Below are 25655 nucleotides of genomic sequence, written 5' to 3'. Positions count from 1 at the left end.
CCACCAGGTGGGTCACTTGGTCACAAAAAGGGACCAGGTTGGTCAAACACGACCTTCCCCTCCTAAACCCATGCTGGCTGGGTCTGATACCCTGCCCACCCTGTAAGTGCTGTGTGATGACAATCAATATAAACTGTTCTGTGACTTTACCGGGTACTGAGGTCAGGCTGACTGGCCTATACTTGCCAGGGTCCTCCTTCCCACCCTCTGTGTGAATGGGTGTCACACTGGCCAGCTTCCAGTTATCTGGAGCCTCACCAGTGAGCCAGGACTGCTGGCAAATGATGGAGAGGGGCTTCACAAGCTCATCTGCCAGCTCCCTCATCATCCTGGGATGGATCCCACCTGGTCCCAGGGATTTATGAATATCTAAGCATCTCAGCAGTTCTCCGACTGCCTGCTCTTGGATAATGAGGGGAGCATTCTGCTCCCTGATATCACTGAGCAACCCAAGAGGACAGTTGTCCTGAAAGTCTTCTCACTAAAAACCGAGACAAAGAAGGCGTTAAGTACCTCTGCCTTATCCTGATCCGCAGTAACAAAGCTCCCTTCTGCGTCTACTAAAAAACAAAGATTAGTCTTACTCTTCCTTTTACCATCAATCTATTTGTAAAAAGAGTTTTTCTTATCCTTGCAGACCAAAGCTGCCATTTTAAGTTCAAACTGAGCTTTAGCCTCCCTAATTTTTTTCTACATACTCTAGCAGCCCTCTTAAATACTACCTGAGAAACCTGACTCTCCTTCCAAAGATATTACATCCTTTTTTTATTCCTGAGCTCCAGCAGAACCTCCTTGCCCACCCAGGCTGGATGTTTGCCTCATTGACTCCTCTTTCAGCACACAGGGACAGTCTGTTCCTGTGACCTCAAGATCTCCATTTTGAGGCATGCCCACCCTTCCTGAACTTCTTTATTTTTAAGGACTACTTCCCAAGGAACTCTCTGAATAAGTCTTCTGAATAGGCCAAAGTCTGCCCTCTGAAAATATAATGAAAAATCTTATTAATGTTCTTCTTGACTTCACCAAATACTGAGAATTTTGTAATTTCATGATCACTGTGCCCCAAGCAGCCTCCAACCACTACATCTCCCACCAACCCATCTCTATTGGCAGATGAGAAATCTAACATAGACCCTCCCCTGGTGGGGTCACCCACCGGCTGCAACAAAAAGCTGTCCCCCACAAACTCTAAAAATTTCCTGGACCGCTTCTTTTCAGCTGTATTGAGTTCCCAACAAATGTCCAGCAAGTTGAAATCACCAACAAGAACTAGGGCTGATGATCCAGAAACATTCTCTAGCTGTTTATAGAATGAATAGCTGTTTATAAAATTAATTTATAGAATGAATTCTTCCCGGTTGGGTGGACCACACCAGACTGCCAGAAGGATGTCAGCATTATTGGCCGTACCCCTAATTGTATCACTATGTGTTACTAACAGTTAAAAAGACATTCTTAAATGCAGCTCTAAAAGAATCTGATTTTTAAAAGGTTCTACACAGTTTTTGACACCAAACTCTTTGGGTTCACTGTCTTAGAAATTTGAGTGACTATGATCAACATATTTTAAAATGTCAGTAGTATTAGGAGCTTATTAAATTAGCGTCTAAATAGACTAAGAGGTTTGCAAAACCGGTGATGGATTTTTTTTGAGCCATATTATATTTTGTTTGCCTATGAAGGGACAGTGAATTATGCCCCAACAGTATTTTTCCACATGCAAGGGTAGACATCACTTTTGTGCTGAGCTTAAGTATACACATAGCGATGCTATCCAAGAGTAGCACTTCACCCTTCTCCGACAAAAATATTACTTTTTCTGACTACAAAGTGAAATTCTTCCTCATCAATAAAGCAAATGGTACAATTTGCTCTCTAATTTCACTCAGTGAAATTTTTATTCCTTTTTCTTACAATTTAGTTTCATTCTAGTAATGTTTTGCCATGCTCTGAGAAGGATAGCTGGTGGAATTCCGAAGCGGATATGCACTGTGTAATTTAAAAACATAAGTATTTTATCTTTACTTCTAAGTCCTATTTATTTCATCAAAGGTACAGAGGAAGAATTTGGAGTGCATTTCCATCAGCACTGGGAAGAGTAGAATTATATATATATACATATACACACACTATATTTAAGACATAATATACCTCTTTATCAGCAGGCCAACAATTCACTTAACATCTTATGACTTGAAAAGTAATAAAATTTGCATAATGACTTCTCTCAGCACAAATCTCCCCTCTTTTCCTTTTTGAGTTAATGGAGGTGAATAAGAAAACTTACGCAGGTTATTTACAGGTCAAGTTTTGAGAACTTTGGAAAATAATTTTTATGGATTTATTTCAGAATTCTGGTAGTAATTTAGAAGATAAACATAGTACAGAAGATGCTAACTATATATTCATGCATTGACTTTTAAAATTAAATTGGTAACTTGACCAGGAATAATGCACGTCTATAGTGTCCCTGCCACCCAGACAGTATTTTTTGAGAGACATAAATGGAAACATGCTATCTAAACCACTGCTTAGAGCTCACTGCCTTAGAATGAATCATACTACTCTGCATTGTTCTAGGAACATAACTGAAGCAGACCATCTGTCTTGTCTTTTAGGTTTTTACCTACACTGCCAAAATATCCTGGAAATTACTTCACAATGTAAGATGTCAAGTACACTTTCTCTTCACATAAGAAAACTAGAAAATAACTGAATAAACTGTCTGTCTAACATGCTACTATTTTTGAGTGAGGACTGAAGGACTTTGGCTTTAAATCATAACAATCAAAACAGGATGTAACAAATAATGATAAAAAATGCTTACAAACAGAAATTTTAAACTGCACTTTTGCATATACAAAGATGATTTTGCATATACATTGAAAACGATGGTCTGAGACTTATCTATTATGAGAAATAGCTTCAGCTCTCTATTATACCTATTTTTCATGTGAACTTACAGAAAGAAAACTTTAAATTTAAAGCTTAGATTCAACTGTTCAGCATTCAGTATAATTCTTCCACTTTTCCCTCCTTAATGTTTAAGCATTCTTAAGCTACTGTTCAATATCAAGAAAAGATATTGTGCGATGTATGGCCAGATGGTGTAGTTTAATGATTAATATTGAGGTCTACATGCAGACATAGTTAACATAAATTATCAGAAACAGGCAAATGGATTGAACTTTAATCTTTCCGATTTTCCTCACCAATCTGAACCACTTTGTGGCCATACCATCCTACCATAAAGCACCATTTTGTCAAAAGAAAGTTAATCTGTATTTCCTCAGACTTAATAGCCATACTCTCAACAAAGAGTTGAGTGGTATTGGCAGACACATTTCAGAAGTGTGAAAGACCAATAACTCATGAATAACAAGTCTGTGCTAACAGTTTTAATGACTGCTTTAATGGTTTAATGGATAGCACTTTAATAGGATTTCTAGTATTTTCATTTCGAAAGCTTGCCTTCAATAAAGCTGTCATTAATAAAGAAGTGGATTTCTTCACAGCATAACTGTGTAGTATGAGTGCTTTGTGCAAAATAAATAAAAATATTTGTAATACTGTTACTTTCCTCTCATGCTTTGACAAATCTTTCATCTAGTGTGCTCTAAATGACTGGCTACTTAAACAAATGTGATCAGTTAGTGGGAAAAAACTGGAGCAATATTTACTATCACAATGCACCATCCATAAAATAGTTCATTGACTAATAATCATGGTACCCAAAATGCTCTGGTGGTAACCAAACCAGAAGAATTTCAAACAATCCTCCTCTGCTAAATGATGTACCTGCTCGGTCACTGTGCAGTTTTCCTTTACACCACTTAAACAAGAGGCAAATGTTCCCTGATGTGTCTTCCAGGACTAGATCCTGGTTCAGCACTAAGGAAGGAAGGAGTATGACAAAATGTCACCCCTCCTGCTGTGAGCTGATATGTGCCTGCCTGCTCTGGAACACTGCCCCTCCAAGGGTCACTACGGCAGCAAATTAGAAGCCAGCAGTTTTAGGTTCCTGCTGAATGTGGGGATGGATATATACTGCACAGCTGTCACAAGCAAGTGGAAGGAAGCATGCCTGTAAAGCATTTTCAAGCACTGTAGCTGCACTGTTTGTGGCTTGAATTAAATCACCAATGACGACTGCTTCACAGAGAAACCTAGGACTGGGAAGGCAAAGTAGAATGGATAAGAAAAACTGGAGAGCCTGTCAATGCAAACAGACTCAGAACTACTGAGGGTACACAGCTGCTGAAGGTACACAGCTACGCAGAGAAATGAACAGACTGACCCTCTTTTACCACTGACAGCAACTGTGAGGAGAATCTCATACCATAGCTGATGCATCTATAATAGAATGCTATTGTATTATGCAGGAGACTTGCTAATAGAATCAGATTTACATATTGCATTACCGAAATGTGAATGCTAGATGCATGAACATTAATTCATGGCAATTCGTCAACTGGAATTATGTTTTTTTAATTAAGACAGAGACTTCCCCGTTGCACTGCAAAGGGTATAATTTTCAAGAATATGGGAGGAAACCTCCACATCTGGCTAAGACTTCTTTTGAACTCGAATATGAGTTTGCATCCAGGTCCTAAAAACAGTTAGAAATGCAGATGATTAATTTTCTGTTAACTCTCAAAGGGAAGAGACCTAACTGTTCACGACTAGCAAGATATACAAAAAGCTTTTTTTGCAAAAGCTTTTTAAATTTTCCCTCACGAAAAAAACCCATATTTTCTCCACAGGATCAAGCTAATATTCCTATGACTAAATGAAATTATGCAAAACCTGATTCCAGTGGAATCAAACAAGCTATATAATCTTACAACTAAAGAAAATTTAAAGAGGAAAATAAGCATTATTTGAAAACACCCTTGAAGGAGATTCTTTGTTTCAAAAAGCTATAAAATCCCTAATTTTTAGAAATTAATCAATCTGGTTTGTATTTCTTTACCACCAGTTTTAAAATAACCTACCTGCAATTTAAAAACGTTTGACCATGATATCATAATGGATACAACACCAGTTTTAATGGAATTAATTTTGTATTGAAAATTGGGGATTACAGTCAACTTCAGGCGGAAAATAAGTATCAGGACAAGATGAATACCTGAATAATGAAAAAACTTGCTTTGTTTAAATATTTTTGTGGTTAAAGCTTCCTGCTGGTTTGTTATACATAGTGTATGAAATGCATCAGGTCTTATAAACTAAACTTTGTAATTGTCTCACATAAGACACTATGCTACTTTAAATTTTAAACAAACTTTTCATCATGATTTTAAAGCACTGTCCACATCTTTTTATCTAGAATGAACTAGTTAGTTTGTCCTCAAATAATTTTTCTTGCTTCAAGAACACTGATTTTCTCTTTCTAGACATATCACCGCTATTTTGGGCAAAATAAAACTGGTATTTATCACAGTATAGAATCATTAAATCATTAGTGTTGGAAAAGATCTCCAAGATTATTGAGTCCAACCTTTGCCTAACCACCAGCAATCCAACCACAGCACTAAATGTCACACCCAGTTGCTCCTTGAACACTGGAGTCACGGTGAATCCACCACCTCCCTCTGATCCAATGCTTTCAGTAAAAATTCCTGCTGGCATCCAAGCTGAGCCTCCCCTGGCAGAGCTGGAGGCCATGTCCTCCTGTACTGTCCCTTGTTGCTGGGAGAAGAGGCCAAACCCCACCTGGCTATACCCTCCTCTCAGGCAGGTATCTGACTAACTAAACCGTGAAATTCCGTGGCAAAAAATCATTTGGCATCAGACCAAAACACTGCATCCTAATACGTAACACCACCCTTCTTTTATTTGGTTAACTATATAAGCATTTGGTTAATTATATAAACAAATGCCGTTATCCCAATGAAGCACTCACAGCACAAAGGAAGGAGATACTGCTCCACTCTAAATCTCGACTAGCAGGATTTCAAATTCCTGCACTATGTCTTTAAAGTTCTTTACCATAACTATGCTGCTGGCTCAGACACTGCCCTAGGTGGAACTAAGCAACAAACAACCTAGGTGAATGCAAGTGTATGTGCTATTAATAAGACAACTTTTCATCGTTCACTGACTACACTAATTGTTTCTCAATACATGGAGCACATCCTATGAAAGTAAAGTTAGAAAATCCCAATGAATGATGTTTGTAATATTAGAAAGAGAAAACCATTATAAGGAAAAAGAACAAAACTATAAATTTTCTGGAAAAAGAATTGATTTTTCCACATGAGTCACTTTTACCTACAATGATATAACAGTTAAGTGCAGCTGTTTCTTTGATAGAGATTCATTCAGTGGATAATTTGTTCTTCCTGGACTTCTAAAATGTATTATATTGATAATAAGTTTTATATGTGGTTCTACTGTACAATATTTACTTGTTTTAGTACCCAATGTTTATGTTATGGCAGCTTGATATACAAAAAGAGAAATGTAACTTATTCAGTAAACTGTGTTCCCATCACAAATTTAACCAACTGATTCTGAAAAGCTACAATAAAAAAAGTCAAAAGTTTTCCAATATTCAGTTTTAAAGCAAAAGACTGGCTGCAATTTACAGAAAGAAACCTGATGAGTGAAAACATTAAAATATATACGACTTCTTGTAACATTTGTTAACCAGTGCATATATACACATTCACAGTAAATCATGCAGAGTCTGATAGTATAAATTATGTGTTGTAGTGACAGATTCTCATGCAAATATAGTATGAATCTGAATCCACTTCCTTAAGGGTGCAAAGTTCTATGTATAAACCTCAGAAAAGAACTCTTATATTTTTACAAGTCTCAGAAATCTGAGGAGGAATATATTTTCTGTTCTGCCTTACAGGAGGAAATTACCTTACAAATACATCATAAAATAGGCAGAACATTACTGGTTTTATTCAGTTTATCTCCATGACCAATTTTATTTTTAAATTCTGAAGTCTAAGATAAGAAGGAGATACAATATAAAGGTCAGTATCTTATAAACACAGATTTTTGCTTAGCAGCTGTCAAGTCCATATGGACCCTTACATTACATAAAAATACCAATGAAATTGCCAAAGTCAGCAAAAGCTTCCCAATAATCAGCTGGGGTCAATCCTGCCTTTAAATTAGAGAACAGAAAATAACTGTGATATTAATGGTATGATATTTGATATTAAAAGAGTAAATCAACATTTTTTCTGGCTTGGGGATTGCGAGCTAACAAAAAATTAATGAAGGACTATGAAAAATTTATTTTGAAGCAGAAATGAACCTCTTTGAGGAGTCATAGCACTATCATATGTTAACACTACAGAACCACTTTATATAACACATGAATTGTAAGTTTATTTGAATCTTGCCACAGTAATAATCTTTGAGACTTGGCCCCTAGAAGATGGTACTCAAGGTAAATTTGTGAGAGAAGTACAATGGAAGAAATTTCTATTGTTCTGCTGAGATGCTGTAAGAGCTGGGATAGATGCCCTCAAGAAGGCACTATGGAATAGCTTCTGAAACTTTTAGCAGTAGGAACTTGACCAGTTGATGGCACTGAGCCTCAGAAAATATATAACTAGAGGCTGTTCTACACTGGAGAATACACTGTTTTCAACAGACAGAGAGGTTTGTCCTTCTGAGAAGAAAGTGGAAAAGAAAGAAGTGGAAAGGAAAGAAGTTATATTCTTCCAAAAGGAATAAACCAAACTTGTATTGACTTTTGATCAGAAATTCTGATCAAAAGTAAGTGGATGGAACATGAGCAAGGATGGAAGGGGAACAAGTAATCAGCTATTTCTTAGAAAATTAAAAGATGTGTTGTGTGGTGAAACCAGTAATTCTTTTGAGGTGGCAACTGAAGTAGGTTGTGCTAAAAAAAGAATTTAAACATCCTTTTGAAATGGAGCTAACTTCCTGATAGAAGGAAGAGAAGTCAGAGTCTATCAGAAAACCACCAAGATATATACTTTATAGTATCACAAAGTTATCACTTACTACAGTAAGTGAAACATACAATCAATGCATCTTTGAAGAAATCCATCCATGCAATGCAAACAATTACGTAAAAAGTAAAATAAAACAATTGACTGCCAATGAGGAAAGGGCACTATTTAAAAAAAAAAACCACCAAAATCATCAGTGGTAATTGATTAAAATTCTTTGCTTCCCTAAACAAATTAAAATTTGCTTCCCTAAATTAATTAAAATTAGGAGGATTTTGCTGGTATCAATAAAGGTCAGTAGTTTTGTGCTGCATGTTACACCTTGAACTTTTGAATATGAGAAGTATCTCTTTTTCCTTCTGTCTCACCAGCTCTAGTGCTATCTGAAGTGATAATGACTGAACCGTTACCATCTGTACCTCTTTCTGCCTTGCAATCAGATTTAAAAAGATTGTTTAAGGGATATTAGTGAGAACTGCTGCTGAAGTAGAAGGTCCCAATCCCTGACCACAAATATACCCACCACTTCCCGTTGCTGGCACTAGAGCTCAAGCAGACATGTGGTGAGCTAGTTCAGGGAACTGATCCAATTGAAAGCAGCAAAGAAAAATAAAACAATTAGTTTTCAGCTGAATCTATTTCCTGAGATAATCCTTGAACAGCTGCACATCTGCTGGTGCCAGGACTGGCACAAGAGAGACAACAGGAATGCACAGCCAAGACACGGAGATGACTTACAGTGATCATCAAACTGCAGCTTTAGTCCACTGCCTAGCCTGGACCATGAACCCAAACAGCAGTGCTTTTCACTAATTCTATTTCAAAATGGATGAATCTCGGACTAGATGGAAATGAATCCGTATCTCTAAAGCTGTAATTTCAAAGATAAATGTTGAACCTTCTTGGGAAGAACAATATGAATGAAGCTTGATGTTGACCCACAGTTGCCCATATTCTAATCTTGAATGTCTGACCATTCTGCTCCAGATGGCATGTTTTGTAAAGATTTTTTTGAAAAAAGGAGGAAAATATCCCAAATAAATGATGGAAAGAAAGAATGTGAAAGTTTTCCTGCTTACGTAGACTAGAGAAACTTCCGCAGGGTCAGAAGATATTAAGAAATAAATAATGTAATTCATTTTTCAATATTGACTATAAATCATTAAAATACATCTCACAATGATTTTAATTACTTAAGTAAGAAAGAGGTAATACAAAACACCAAAATTTTTAATTTCTAATGCAGCATAAGAAAACCATGTCATGTCCCCTCCATGTTCAAGATGTAGTACAGCTGGATTGTTTATTTGTATAGAAATGATACTATATTATATGACTTGTAAATGGTTTGGGATTTTCTACACTGAAAAAAACAACTAATTTGCCCATGGTACAACAAAAAATGGTTCGAAAATTTATCTTTTATTATGGCCTGATCGTTTATATGCTACAATCTTCATACTTAAGAACACAGGGTTTACACATAGAAAAATGAGAAGATTCTCCCACATTTTTTGTGTGACAGCAATCCTAAGTTGTTCTTCAACAAATTTATTTCCAGGAATTGTTGAAACTGTGTTTTCTTTTTAATTTCTAATTAGATTATTTCTTAAAGAGGTCTTAAGAACTTTCTGAATATCATATTCAATTAAAAAATAAGGAATTGTAGTTCTTCATCACAGTACTCAGTATTAATTTTTAACATCTTCTGTCAAGACTTTTAAAATACAATGGAAATATATGGGGCTTCCATGTACCCTGCAGTAACATGTTACTATGAAACGAAAATGTGAATGTCATCTTGAGTGTTTTTTATAGCTCTGCCAGTGTCCATACAAACATTCAAATGCAACTAATGTGCAGTCCCTAAAAAATAAGAGCAACTCAGGCTTTTACTCCACCATGCTGAAAAAGTGTTGAAGGATTTTAAGCAAGGATTAGTGACACAACAGACCATAAAGAAAATACTGTGTTGGTGATCCCTTTTGGGGATGTTAATCCTATATGATCACCTATAGCTGATCTATAGAAGCACTTCTTTACTGATGGTTCAGTGTATACTTGATTTAGGTATTTTTGACATGGACAATATTTTGGCATTAAAGTAATAGCTATAATTTACCAGTTTAATGGATGGCTCCCTATGTCCCTTTCGCCACAAATTACTGACCTGAGAGGCTGTTACCCTCCACTACAGCAATACCTATATACTCTGTGGGTTACTGACAAGGTGGCTGGTAAATGATTACTGTCTTCCTTTTACATTCTTTCATGCTCTTCTAGACCATCACTCCCAATTTATCAAAGTGGTATTGTTGACAGGAGGAAAATACAATGTCCTGAAAGTGCTACAGTAGAAGAGACAACAAGCACTTGCAAACCCTTTTATCTCATGTAAAAAAATAAAAGCAGTGGACTGAACCTTCTTTGGAGCTTTTGCTCTATGTGTCCTGTCAACATTATACATAATCTAAGGATCTTTAAACTGCAGGAAAGGAAACTGTCTGTATATTAAAACAAGTCTATGCTGTATCATTCACACATTATTTCAAGTATGTGTCCATGGAATCTGCCTGACATGTATTCTTACAAAAAGAGTACAGGATTTTATGCACAAAGGATCCACCCCACCACTGTAGCCATTTTACACCTTTTTTTTTTGTCATGGTTTTAATATCATACAAACCTGGTACCATATCAGAGAGAAGTCTTGGGAAACAGCAAGCATGACACTTAAAATTTGAATGGTAAAGAAGTGGGGAAAATTACCTCATATTCCTGTGAGAACTTCAAATTGTCATTTGCTTTCAATCTTTCAATGTGATCTGCAAGTTCCAAGATAGGTATTGGGGGATGACTGGCCATACCTGTTGAACGAGAAAGAAGAACAAAATTTAACGTAAACTACAGTGATGACATTGCTCTAAAATTTAGAAAATGCAGTAGTTAGAATGTCTATAAATGTGTAAATAGTAAAGATGTCATATGTGAGAGAAGCAGGCAAATAGTTTGGTTACTCAAAGCAGGACATGCTCTGCATAGATGAGCTCTGAAGCCAAATTAAAAAAAGTCACCAAACGTATTCCCAAAGCTAACATTCCTAGTGTAGAGGAAAGAGCTACTGTCATATGAGTCAATGAGTTTAGCTAGGCATGGAAAAATGAAACAGTTAGACCTGATGTTGACCTCTGCTTTGAGTAATGACTCTTAATGTCATTTTAAACCCTTCTACTGCAATGCATGAAATGAAAACTCTATTGAATTAGATGAGGAAATGTGAACTGAGAAACAGACACTGAAAGAGCCCTAAAGGGGAAACAATAGTGTTTTGACAGAAAACAAAGTGACTTATGCATAATCAAGAAAAACAAACTTGAATAATGAAGGTTACCAAGGTAACCAGAGACACCTGAACCTGGAAAAGAAATGGTAAAAAAAAAAGAAACCTAAACCAACATAAAACTTTCAAAATAAAGTATAAAATAATGAAATGGAAATATTGAAGATTAATAATAATAATAATAGTAATAGTAATAATAATGCATCAAGGTATAGAAGACTGTGTACTCTAAATTAGAAATACTTAGGTATTTTACAGAATTTTGAGGTGACTGACATGCAGCTGTGAATGACTAGAACAACATGCATCACTTTTTTAAGACAACAGTCACTGAAGACAACATTGGACATAAGACAATTAGAACTTCAAAAATGTTTTCACTAGTAGCAGATTGTAGAGGCAGGGGTTGTACAGTTTGGCTGGACTCACATGCTGACTGCACTAGTACCTTAATATAAGCTTAATCTGAAATCCCATTTATCAACCCCTAAAAGTACCTACAATCTACTTCAGGTGTAAACATCTTTGTCCACTGATGAAGATATTAGGTGAAAAAGAAGAAGAGCTTGGAATTGGAAGTACAGATGGGTGTGTAAGGGGGTACAGGGACAGCAAGGCAAAAAAAAACAAAACCAAAAAAAAAGAAAAACCAAAAAAACCAAAAAGACAGGAAAGATGTGGGGTCAACTAGAACAATCTGCCAGCTTAAAATTTGACAGGCAAAATTTTGTGAACATATTTATTTCAAGCTATCAGTCTTCATGAGCTTTCTCCAAAATGCTTACATTCTTCTCTTCATACTTTAGACTATCACACCTAAAATGAAAGTGAGGTTTCAATAGCTTAGGGAAGAGATCAGAGCTGGCAAGAAAAAGTTAAGCTAGTGAACCCCAGAATCTCTTGAAATTACAAAGGAAAAACACTGATGACTCAAGGGGGCTCAAGCTGGAAGGCATGTTGCACAATGCAGTTTGTTTTGTCACCGTGACCTTCAAGAGCATGCCTAAGACAGTTGACTAGCATTTTCTTTAAACATAGCTGAAAATGACCATGTGGCTACAACACAGTCACACTACAGTATGTGCTTTAATTCTTTAAATTCTTCTAATTTTTTTAATTCCTGTTTTCTTTTGGATTCTTTGACATTTCGAGCATCACAATAGACTCCAAAATAATGTCCAGCAGCACTGGCCCTAATTCTTCTGACCCTATTAGGGAATCTTCATAGCACATCTGTGATGGTAAGCCATTAAACAAAGCAGAATATTCAGATCAGTGGGGAGATTCCTTAAAAATTTCAATTAAAAAAATTAGTCTCTAAGTACTAATTTATTTGCTGCAGCTCTGCTTCTCTCCCATTTTCTTACAAATTTTACTTAGAGCTTGGCTACTCTCAAAATGAGATCAGTCATCTAATAATTAGACGGATTGATCCAGATCAAGCACCCCTATGGAAAATATGTGGGTGAAAAGGCACAGGAGAACTCTAGATTGATCCAGAAATGGAGGTGGACTGATGTACATCTAAAACAGTGCTTGAACAGAGAAAATAATAGAGACAAAGATGTTTAGACCTTTTCGAGCGAATCGTGGGAGAGAGTTATTATCATATAAGGACTGAGTGGTAGTTTGGCTAGAGAGGGAGGACACAGAGCCAATCAGGGAGGCGTAGGGGACTGAATTACTGCTCAAAGCTGTAAAAAGTAAAAGCCAATCGGAAATGGGAAACAAATTAGTAACAGCAGTAGACCATCATAATCAATCATCTTGTACATACAGGCACTTCAGACATGCACAAAACAGCGTCTGGCAACTCAACTAAGATATTTAAAGGTGCAGTTACCCTACTGTAAATATAAAGGTCATAAAACCAGTGAGTATGAGACTCACTCATCACACAATGAACCTGACTGAATCACCAGCATCATGAACACAAATCATAATAATTAACTTACTGTGAAGGAATATTTTTCTAAAGATGCTGAACACCCATTCTTTTTTCAATTGTTTTTATTTATACACTTCTCTTTGTGACACTTGACATTTCCAAGGGGAGATTTCACTATAAACACTTTGTGTAAATAAGAAATTTGAAGGTAAGTTTCTCTAAGGCAAAAAGAGGAACTACTTACAATTTCAGAAACTGACAAATTTTAACTGCATTTAAAACCTTCCTCTACACCTCATTTTCAGCAATTACACTTTGAATTACTTTCCTCAAATAATATTTGGCAGTTAACTTACGAAGTAATTGCATTTGTTCCATTTTCATACTTTAAATACATAAAATGGGCTCTACTGATATGATAGAAGTAATTATTTTTTAAAAGAACTGCTGGAGGGCTTTTGTTATGTAATCAGTCTGTGAATCATAACAGAATATGCTATGAATAAACATCCTAAGATGTCATCACACCTCATGCAAAAGCATGAGGTTTCAGTTGAGCAGGTGTAGAACTTGACTCAAAAGATCCCAGTTAAAACACAGTTAAACTCACTTCTTTTTGTGGTTAGAAATAAGAAAATACACTTATTTGATGACACACTCCCACACCAATCAACATATGTCATGACAACACAAAAACTTAAAGACAAAATACAGCTAAATTACAACAGGTCCTGTGACATGCTAAAAAGTCAAAAGAAATACCATGCTGAAACATGCTTTCAAATTCTCTTTTAAATATGGTATCTCTTTTTTTTTTTCCCCTTAAAAAAAAGAGATAAAAACACCTGAAAACTCAAAGAAAAGAAAACCCCCAAAACCACCACATGCAAAATACAGTTGAAATTGTACCCATTAAAAATTTTTATAACCAGGTTTGGTAGAAGATTGCCAAATGTAATTGATCTTATGCAGCCTAGTAGTAATTCCTTTGCATGAATTAAATAACAAAGTATGGTTTGATTACAGTGTAGAATTATCCTCTGGTTAATCCGTGGTAAATACAACACTATGGAACACGAATTACTATTTCTGCTACAATTTCAAGGAAAAAACTAAGAGAGCAAGGTCAGAAAACATCTGCATATTAACAGACATTAAACCTGTTAATTATATTTCCTTATCACAGATAATCAAGTGGGTGTTTTAGGCTTGTCATTAGTGCGTTAAATTAGGATTTTGTTTGTTGTCAGGGTTTTATGATAAAGGCTTTTAGAAAAATTTATGACACATACATTTATTTACCAATTTGGAACTGTAGGTTCACATACCCACAATAAACAAGAACAAAGTTAGAAATTAAAGAGCAAATCTGCTAGTATACAGACTATAATCTACATGAAGTGAAAATGTGACACATAATTGTCACAGAAATTTCTTTAGGAAATGAGTGGTATGTTAGGTCCACATTGAATTAATTGTCTGTGACTTTACAAATGTCTCATTTTTAATTGATAATTTACGGAACACTCTTTTACATGTGAATCTATGCTGAATAAGATATCCCTTTATAGAAAAAGGAAGTAATAAGTAACCGTGGCTGTTGAGACTTATCCTTATCAAAAAGATAGGAAAAAATACCTACTTTGAATTCGGACATGGAAAAAGGAAAAAAGTACGGATGACCCTTATTCAGTAGGAATTCAGCGTTCATGAAAACTTAACAAAAATGCCTTTAGTACATGAAAATTACTGTAACTTTAAAATTTCTTTTTCACAGAGCCAGAGCTAGGCCAGAGCATGAAATTACAAAGACAAATTTACTAGACAATCTCTAGAGAAATATATCATTCTGCAACAGCTATTCTAAAATAATTGCAAATGCATATATAATATTGCAAAATTATGCCACTTTTATTCAAGAATATTTTCTGTTCTTCAAAACTTGATCAATTATTCTGGAATGAAAATATTTTATCTTTTTCTGAAACAAAGACTGAGCTTTAACAAGGAGCACTGCAGGCTCCACAGCCTCATAGCAGAAGCACCACCTCTGAGTAATGTTTAAAAGTCACCCAGTGTGACTTTTTAAAAGTGAGAATAGGGGAAACCTAATTTTCAGATCCCGATACAAAAATGTCAAATACAATAAGATGTTACAAAAACTATGGTCTAAAATCCAGAGGAAAAGAAAGGGATAACTTTTGTGAAGAGAAGACTTTTCACCTTCATCTCCTAGCTAAGCAGATTCTGGGTTCCTCCAGGTTTCAAAGCAAAATGGGACAGCAGAGAAGTGCTGTTTGCATCGGAAGCTGTGCCTCTCTTAGGTGCCTAAATCCTCCGTGTTAGATGTGCATAACAAGAGCTATATGCATGATGGCTCACTATGAGAGACATTTTAGTCTGTTTTTGCCATGGAGACAAAGCACAGTACTTCCTTCGACATTGTCATGATTCTTATAAACAGATGTTGAGTGGATAAACTGCGCAAAAAATTTCTGCTGTCATGCAAAGCAGGTAACTAAATCCAGACATTGCTTTTTCCACCTTTTTTTCTTGTTTGCACCCTTTTCCTCTGAACATGTTTTATGCTTTTTCTGCTTTATCATGGAAATAAGTTTGTGGAAATTCCTTAGCAACTCAGGGAATAAGTGAGCACTTATCTAATTAAAAAAGAAAGGTCTTTAATTTAGAGCTGTAATAACTCTATTTATTTTTCTTGTATTTAAAAGCATCTTATTTAGTTCATAAGATATAATGAGATAATTGTTTAATTGGCACCCAATTACAAAAATTACTTGTAAGTGTGACACATTTTATAGTTAAATGGGGATAAAAAAAAATCAGTCACTTTTGAGGCATGATTCAATTTATTTCTCTGGCTGATTGGCAGACTGAAGTCTGCCTGAGCCTTGGATCTCTCAGAACCCACTCAAACTACTTAATTTCAGTTAATTTTCTTCTGCACAACCGGGTTGCCATATTTGATGAAACCTTTTGTGAGGCTTAATTATTATCCCTTCTTTACCTTAACTCTCCCATGTGGCATAGAGACCTCTAAAATTTGTGCACCAGGTTAATGATTTTAATTCTGCATTTCATAGGCAACTTGTAGAAAGGTAAGAATGTGACAGACTTTTCTTCAGCTATTCCAGTTATGGAAGAATAACAGACTTAAAAAGGAAATCCTACTGAGAGATTGGGTATTTTCATGTTTACTCAAAGAGAACTTGGCACTGCTGTGACCCACGCACTGGCATATGGGCTTATCTAACACATACACATTTTTGGATAACACACACGGACCTGGGATCTTGGTCTCAGATACAGAACTGTGGGCTATTCCAAATGTCAAGGCAAAGTGTGAAATTTATCTATGGAGTTCCTTCATCCAATGAGGAGGGAAGCCAGAAATAAATTTGATCCTTTCTGAACAAGGTAAGATAGGAAACTCTTTAGGTTAGAGCCCTTTAGATCTCTTTATGTTATTGAAGAATGTAGACAATAAAAAGTGAAAGGAAAGCATACATTTCCTGTGCTGGTAGTTTAGACTGTGAAATTTTATAACATCCTTATGTGGAATTGAAAATTTTATGACAAGTACAACATATTTGTACAAAAATGATTGTCTAAATATCACCAAAGATAAAATATTGCTTTCTCATGTTTTGTGTCAAAAATCTACACCTAATCTTCTGCATTGGGAGTAATTTAAAATTGTGGTTAGAAATTCAAATTTACCCCAAGGAGTTATGTTTCAAATGATTTTGATATCTGTATCTGATCAGGTCTTTCCTTATACAAAATATATGATTGATAGGATGTTTGGAATGTGACTGTTTAGAAATCTTTTAAAGTACTAAAGTTTATGACAATCCATAATTTTATAGGAGTGTCTCATTCACCTCTCCAAGTAAAAACTGCCAGTCCAGATATGCCAATGTAATTTGGAATTTTTTTCTCTAATACTTCTGTACATTATGGATTCAATCAAAATTGTTTTCCTCTCTCACTGGAAGCAGTTGGTCTGCCTGGAAAGCTCCAAGCAAACTGCAGATGCTTTCATAATCTAAAGAAATAAATCATTAGAATAGCAACCATGTGAAATCATCTACCTTGAAGCACTTGTACTGATAGTATATTCACTACTCTGTCCTTTGTTCTATCTGTCGGCAATGTTGGGAAATGCCTCATTTTATGAGGGCAATAGCAGATTTCTCAGTAAAAGGAACCCAACACATAACCACATCAGCCCTATCCCCTTCCCTCAGTTACCTCCTTTGCAGTACCCCCCTATCTAGTTCTGCTACCTTGCAGAAAATAAAACCCATATATTTGAAAGTGAAAGAACAACAAATCCAACAAAGCTGACATCCTGAATGTATAGCCTTTCTGTAGTTTCTCTATTTTCATTTAAAAAAAAATATTGCATATTATTTGATAGTGTGTTAGTGGTTGGGAGATGGATAAATATTCCAGTAGGATCTAAACACTTCAGTTAAATTTATTCAAATTTAAATGACATGGTAACCCTAATTGAAGTTAATTTAAGTGAAATTCTGCTTTTACTAACAAAAGAACTGTAGCTTGATTTCACTGTGACTGATTACATAGTAAGAATGTGTTAACAGAGTAAGTTAACAGTATAACAAAGTAAGACAAATCTACTGGGGTAAGATTTTTCTCTTTTGATATTTGGTTGAGTAGTACAATGGCCTGATCTGTGTCTAGGGACCTTAAGATGTACAATAATAAGGAAAAAGAATATCATTTGATGTATTTTGTTTTTAATAATAATGGTAATACTCCAGTCTGTGAAAAGGATTATAGCAAAGGAGTTCCTAGTAGAAACAGATCACAGATGTTCTGCTCAAATAGCTTCACAGAAAACTGCAAACTTCACAGATAAACTATAGCCCTGCAAGAAAAAGTATGCCTTAAATCCTCTCCATCTCTTTTCAGATCAATGACATGGAATTACTGTGTCTACAAGTGCCACAAATTCTGCCATTTCTTAATAACTTTACTTTCTCAATGTAAATTAAAAATTAATTACAATAAATTAATTTTATATGTTAGCACTTGGTAGCGGGGTTTTTTTCCCTCATGTTTCATTTTAATTATGATGAATACTAAATGAATAGGTAAGATTTTGCATCTAAATAAATGGAGTGCAGAAAATTAGGCTTATCTATCTAGTTATTATTCCATTATTTATTGGATGAAGAGGGAAATATAGTGACGATCGATGAGGTAAAGGCTGAGGAAATTAATGCCTTCTTTGCCTAAATTTTTAATAGCAATATCAACTGTTGTGGGGGCATCCAGCCCCCTGAGCTGGAGGACAATGATGGGGAGCAGAACTTAGTCTCCCTGATCCTGGAAAAAAATGGTCAGCAACCTGCTACACCCCTCAGACATGCACAGCTGTGTGAGACTGGAGGGGATACACCTAAGGGTATCGGGTGTTGATCAAAGCACTCACTGAGCCTCCTTCCCTCATCAGCAGTCCTGCCCAACTGATGTTCCTGTTGACTAGAGGTTTCCAAACGGGACATCCATCAACAAGATGGGCAAGAAGGATGATCCAGGAAACTACAGGCCTTGATGCTGGGGAAGGTCATTAAGCAGCTGGCTCATCCTGGCCTGTGCCAGCAATGGTGTGGCCAGCAGGAGAAGGGCAGGGATTGACCCCTGTACTCAGCACTGGTGAGGCCACACCTCAAATCCTGTGTCCAGTTCTGGAGCATTCACTTCAGGAAAGACATTGAGGCGCTGGAGCATGTCTGGAGATGGGCAGTGGAGCTGGGGAAGGGTCTGGAGCACAAGTCCTGTGAGAAGCAGCTGAGGGAGCTGGGAGTGTTTAGCCTGGAGAAAAGGAGGCTGAGAGGAGACCCTATGCTGCCTACAACTGCCTGAAAGAAGCCAGGTGGAGGCAATCTCCTCATCCAAGTTAAGAAGTAATACAAGGAAAAGCAAATGGCCTCAAGGTATGCTGGGGAGGCTCAGATTAGATATTAGGAAAAAATTCTTCATGATGAGAGGGTCATGAGTCATCGGAACAGGCTTCCCAGGAAAGTGGTGGAATTACTGGCCCTGGAGTGCTCAGAAAACATGTGGGTGTCACACTTCAGGACATGGCTTATTGTTGAACATAAGGTGCTTGGCTTGGTTAATGGTTGGAGTTAATGATTTTAGAGATCTTTTCCAAACAAAACAATTCTGGGATTCTGGTAAGCCATTTACTCTACTCATTATATATCTGTATACAAATAATTACTTCTTTTAGGCATAAGCTAGACTTCCAGAACAGTATTTTTTCTTTTCATGTTTCAAAGATTTGCATGTATATTTCTTTCACTGTAAAACTCTTTAAAGTTTTTACAAAAGTGCTGAGTAACAGGTAAAAACTTCACCTGGAAACAAAGAGCTGCCACTGAAATTGTAGCCTTAGAAGGACACTGAATAAAACCTTTCAATTATTTGCATTTACTGTATTTAAGTTCCTATGCTAGACACGCCCCAGAGCATGTCAACAAGATTCCCACACTAAGATGAAATTAAATTAGAAGATGTGCTCCTGAAACACACCTGATTTGCCCCAGCTGATAGGAGCAGTGTACTGGAACACACTGAAAAAGCAACGCTGGAGCAAAACTCAAGCCTCCAGACCCTTCCCTTTCTACTCCTGCCACGTGCATGAAGTGTGGGTCTTTGGCCACATTCACTACTCTGCAGACACACTCCTTCTGGGGCAACATCATCTCAATACAGTCATTATTTAGAAGATTTGCAGGTTCCCTTAACCCTTCAATGGTATTTATCCTGTCAACTTCAGCAGCTAATTCTCAGCATCTCCAGCACTTAATTACCTGCTTTTATGAACTTGAATTCACTACCTTTTTTACTTAATATAGTAAGCTTGACAAAAACAAGAGGCTCAGGAAGATTTAGCATCTAATTAGCATCAGACTCCATGCAAATATATTGCAGTAGAAAACAAGTCTACTGGGGCAAAACTTAATCAAAACAAAGCCAATTTAAGTAAAAGTTGACTTCTGCAAAGGTGGTAAAAATACTATTTTAAATATTTCTCTGTTTGTCAGATTAAACAGCTTTAATAAAACAGTGATTAATGAAAAAAAAATTAAAGTATTTGAGAGTGTGTTCCTTCTGACCTCAAACTACTGACGTAATTATATCCTCCTTGACCATAACACACAGCCTTATTTTCAACATCAAGACCATTTATCTAGTTATGTATTTCCCTTCTGTATTGTACATTTGCAAACCAGCAGAATTCACAATGATATTGATATATTACCTGATAATGCAGTAGATAAAAGAGAAGCTTATTTTCAAAGAAGCGTCCATAAAAATATCATTAATAAACAGAGGGATGTACATTTCCCAGTAACATTTTCTAGCATGGTTAGGTTTAAGTTGGAATTTTAGCAAATAAAGCACACCCATACAGCAAACGTGTCTTTGGGCTTTTTTTACAAAACTTCAAATTTTTTTTTCAAGCAGGCTTTTTTTAATTATAGAAATTACTTAATTATTTCAAAAGCCAATGAACAAATATATTTTGCAGCAAAAACCAAAAAAACCACCCCCCAAACCCTCAATCAAAATACATATTTCCAAACAGTCCCTGTTTCTTTTCTGTAATAGCATCAGTAACCAGCTGCAATCACAGAGGTCTCCGTGAGTTATTATTGTCTCTTACCCGGAGTTTGAAAGTTAAGGCGTCGCAGCTCCACTGGATCTGTGGGATGGTGAGAGGGGACCTCCTTGCTGTTGGGTATGCTGCTCTTCCTAGAATCAGATTCAGCCCTCTTCCTGCATGGAGAAGGTGAATACACATAGACAGACATGTTAGCTTCCCAAAGGTGCCTGAATGTTTGGCATTGCATTCTAAAGGCAAGATGTTTATTTCTGAAAAAGTATTTGATGCAGTGCAAAGGTAATATAATCATGAGTGGTGGGTACGGCACCTACAATTTGCAGTGTTAAAATGGTCAGAGAGAAAATAGCTGCATTCTGCCCTAAACTGCTCTTCCAGAACATCCTTCTGGTCATCCTAAGACTTTACTTTTATAACATTAAGCCTATAGAAATTCAGACGATTCTCCGATTTTAAATGCTACCTAGCTGTACCTTATACTTTTATCCCTTTACAAAAAAGCAGCAATCTCTTGAGCTAGACCACCCCAAGTTACTGTGATTAAATATTTCTTATCCTATACACATAGCTCTGCATGCTATAAAAAATAATTTGCATTCTTTAGGTATTTTTAATAGGAGAAAGAACAGTACAGAAGACACCTATTCTTTTCACTTTCTAGGATGTAAGAATTTGCTCTGTTTCCTCTCATCTCTGGAAGAGCTGAAATAGGCCATCTTCATATGTCTTATCAGGTCTACATATATTCAAGGCTTAGATCTGTATGAATATTTCTAATCAAATTAATGCTTTTACTGCAAAGGAAGGAAAATAAAACAAAAAAAAAAAATCAGACAGAATTAAAGAGATAAGAGATTGAATGTTGCCTATGTTTCCCTTTCTCTAGAGAGAAGCAGAATCCATGTGTGTTCTCTGGCATTTTTGCTAAAACTGACTTTTGTTATCTGTATGTATCTGATGTAAAACATGGATAACTATGTTACATGAAGAGTAGCGACCACTCTGCATCTTTATACAGAAAGGGGAATCTTTCTTCACAAGTTATTTGTGGGGTCCTGAACGAGAACACAATGTAGCTGTTATTTTTTATGTAACATAAAATGAAGAAGCAAACAGAGGAAGAGTTATGTTGTGAAAACAGAACTGAGATTATTTTAAGGGTAATGATAGCAGAGTGTTTTCCAAGTGCCCAATATTTATTTTAACATAACACTTTCTTTTTCCTCATTGACTCATAATGATAAATCTGTCATTACTCCAGTCAATTTCTTGCTGCTTTTGAAATAATGAAGACCAGGTGATATACTCTGAGATTTCAAAAGTTATGAAAAAATATGCCTGAAATTTTGAAAGTCCCTAGCCCTATGGTTGTACTGGAAAAAAGAAGAAGTTTTACTGTAAAAACACTCCACCTGTTCTCCAGCACATACCTTAACATATGTATTAACTTCTCTTTAGTGAGGCAATAAAAATTTAAATCTGATTATTCTGTTCTTAGACTTCTTAAAACAAAATTAGTACACATAAACTCAACTGAGGTTCCTTTCTTTTGATTTTGACTATTGCAAACTCCTGTCACAGTAGCACTTGGCCCTAGTGCTCTTTCTTCTTACTGAAGATGTGTGACATAGCTTTCAATAAGTCTTTTACCCTGTACTTCCTTCTCTTTATGTCTAGGAGTTGTAAGTGTCCTTAAGTTTCTGGAACTGTCCAGGGACAAGCTTCATTTAACTTTTTTCCGCTTGGAAGTTAGTACCAGGCTGCAATTTCATAATAATCTAATAAAACCACTAAAATATCTTTCCAATCATGTACCTGAATATTTTCAGTACTTATAGAATAACAGAATGGTTTATTACAAATTATTAATTGGAGGAACATTCTGGTTTTTTTAATCTCTCCAGCCTGTAGAAGACATCTCAATTCTTCCAGATTATGCAACGATTCTGAGATAGGTGGGGAAAAAAATCCAGAAAGGAAAACATGTATCACTGTATCATTGTCACTGGTAGAACTGTAAGTCAGTGTTTATGTGTATGGGACATTACGAAGATTCAGAGCAGCTAATGCCTCAACTACAACCATGGATTCCTTCAAGAACTTTGATTATTGTGTACAACCACTGCTTGCGCAGCGCTAAAACACAAATAAAACCAAATGAGCATTGTCAAGCTCTGCTATCTCCTGAAAATTAACCCCATGGAGACATAAAAAAAAACTCAGTGAAAATTTGCTGCTTGCATTACACTGCTTTTCAGCACTGTAAATAACATAGCAAATCTTGCACTTGCTCTCATTGACAGATTACTGACTACATTCACTTAAGACTGATAAATGCTTTGTCTTAGATCATTATCATAATGGCTTTTTTTTCTTTTTTCCCCTTTTCTGTATTAAATGAAGAGTGATTATTTTTCACTTCTCACCTGTCAGGTTTACTGCTCCATTTTAATGCAGCAAGGAGGGAAGAAAAGGTGAAATGTTAGTTGACCAGCAGCACAGAGAATAATCATGAAAACAGGAGATATAAGAAATTTTGATTTGCAGTAAAGATATGTAACTAAACAAAATTAAGCTATGACAGCTCATCAAAATATTTAATGCTTGGAAATTACAGAATAAATGGAGGATCCAAGGTCATGTCCAAAGTGAATCTTCTGTTGAAAAATACACCTCTATCTGCCAAGAAATTAGACTTCAAATTTTAACCAGTGAGACAATGGAGAATGGGTGTTTAATTTGAGCCATGAAAGTAATGTTAACATTACATTGAAAAATTACTTCTCACTGAGATGTAGCTCCCTCTTACTTTCTAGAGAGAATAGAGATGAGAGGAGGGAAGAGAGGAAAAATGAAAGTGGAGGGCAGAATGGGAAGGAGAAAAAGGGAGAAGAGGAAGAGAAAATAAAGTGACCAACAAGGTTTAATATATGACACACATAAGACCTGCACTAAATTTAAAAAATAGTAATAAAAAGAAATGAAAATTTCTAAAACTATTTAACAAAACCAGGTAATAAAATTGCAAGAGATTTTTAACAGTACCCTGGAAAGAAAGGGAATCATTAATCTTTTTCCAATGAAGTATTACACACCTTTTTAGATTTAGAATGAATGCCATGTACTAGAGGTCTACTGTGATCTGTATAGATCTGTAGTGATCTATGATCTATAAAGTTTAGGTAAACAGGAAAAATTATTTATTATCTCTCACCAATGTGTTCAATTATACACAGACACTGTAACTATAGTGTCTCTCTTTCTCTGTGTTGATTATAACAAACAGGGGTTCTTCAAACATTTTAATAGCTTGTACTCTGCAATGACCACATTACACACATAGGATGAGAAAGTCTTTAAAATTCTTCATCATCACTTAAGATTTCCCATTTTCCTGTTTTGCATTTCAGTGCTTTTTAACATCTGGGTTTTTTTTCTCTTGGAAGCATGTTTCTTCTTATAGCTCAAAATTCAGCAGGGGACCAGCATTCAAAGAAAGTGATTCTGCCTCTATACTCCACATTGGCGAGACCCCATCTGGAGTGCTGCATCCAGGATTGGGATAATCAGTACAAAAAAGACATGGATCTGTTGGAGTAGATCTAGAAAAGGGTGACAAAGATGATCAGGGGGATGGAACAGGAAAGGCTGAGAAAACTGGGATTGCTCAGCCTGGACAAGAGAAAGCTTTGGAAGACTCTCTTGCATCCTTCCTTGAAGGGACTTTCTTATAAGAAAGATGGGGATAGTAGAGCCTATAATGACAGGACAAGGGGTAATGGTTTTGAAGTGAAAGAGGGTAAATTCAGACTAGCCAGAAGAAAGAATATTTTTTTTTTTTTTTTATGATGAAGGCTATGAAGCACTATTTAATTTGATTCCCCAGAGAGGTGGTGGATGCCCTATCCCTGGATACTTTCAAGTCCTGTGGATGGGGCTCTGAGAAACCTGACCTAGATGAAAATGTCCCTGCTTATGGCCGGGGGTTGGACTAGATGACCTTTAAAGGTCCTTTCCAACCCACACTAATCCATGATGCTATGATTCAGAGTGCTGGAGCTACTATGTTCAAAATATTTAAGTTTAGGCTACAGTCTTCTGACCCAAATCAAAAAGCTGCACTTGATAAAAGCAAACAATACAAAGTCTGTCAAGATGGCTTTAACTTCCTTAGAAATGGAAAAATCTAGAATGAGGAACCTTTTGCTCTTCATCAATGGAAAACTGAAATAAGGGATTTTGTGATTTCTTAAAAACTACAAGGAATATCCACATAAAGTAATTTGTTAAAAAAAAAAAAAAAAAAGATACACCCTAGACCTGAGAATGAGATGACAGGATGCATCATGGGGACAATCACTTTTCTCTCTTGTTTGTTCATTTCTGAGAAACACCACACAATTTCTAGAGCTCTTTAACATTCACTAATTAAGTTCCTAATCAACCTAATCCTATGTAATTGAACATGTATCAAACAAATAAAATATATGTAAACTGTGACTCAAGCAGACCTCCTAATGGTTAGGCATTTCCTCGAGGACACACACATTCTATCTATCTATCTATCTATCTATCTATCTATCTATCTATCTATCTATCTATCTATCATCTTTGCTTTTGTTTGAGATTTTGGATACAAATCTTACTGCACTGAGTAAGACACTCCATCTTTGAACAAAGATTTATTTTCTTGTCAACAAGAAGATGGCCAAAAAGGAAGCAAGATTTATTTAATTTACTTGAATCTCTTGATTTGATTGTCTATAAAGTTTAATAGATGGAAAGATCTGCCACAAA

The 25655-nt window shown here is 36.0% G+C and overlaps 1 protein-coding gene across 37 annotated transcripts in view; it reads right to left on the bottom strand.

Moving 5' to 3' along the window:
• The window catches only part of PTPRD (protein tyrosine phosphatase receptor type D), a 1169657-nt gene that overhangs the window by 66894 nt on the left and 1077108 nt on the right, over positions 1-25655 (bottom strand). For 17 of the 37 annotated variants that reach the window (XM_058043168.1, XM_058043170.1, XM_058043166.1 and 14 more), the window contains 3 exons: positions 23285-23299; positions 20901-21013; positions 10716-10813 (listed from right to left, as the gene is read on the bottom strand). In XM_058043168.1, coding sequence (XP_057899151.1) covers positions 10716-10813; positions 20901-21013; positions 23285-23299 — 226 coding nt within the window. The remainder of the gene's footprint in view (positions 1-10715; positions 10814-20900; positions 21014-23284; positions 23300-25655) is intronic. The other 20 variants (XM_058043177.1, XM_058043179.1, XM_058043185.1 and 17 more) reach the window with 2 other exon arrangements.

Source organism: Melospiza georgiana, chromosome Z, assembly GCF_028018845.1.
Source record: "Melospiza georgiana isolate bMelGeo1 chromosome Z, bMelGeo1.pri, whole genome shotgun sequence".
Lineage (NCBI taxonomy): Eukaryota > Metazoa > Chordata > Aves > Passeriformes > Passerellidae > Melospiza > Melospiza georgiana.
This window is presented reverse-complemented; position numbering and strand designations above follow the sequence as displayed.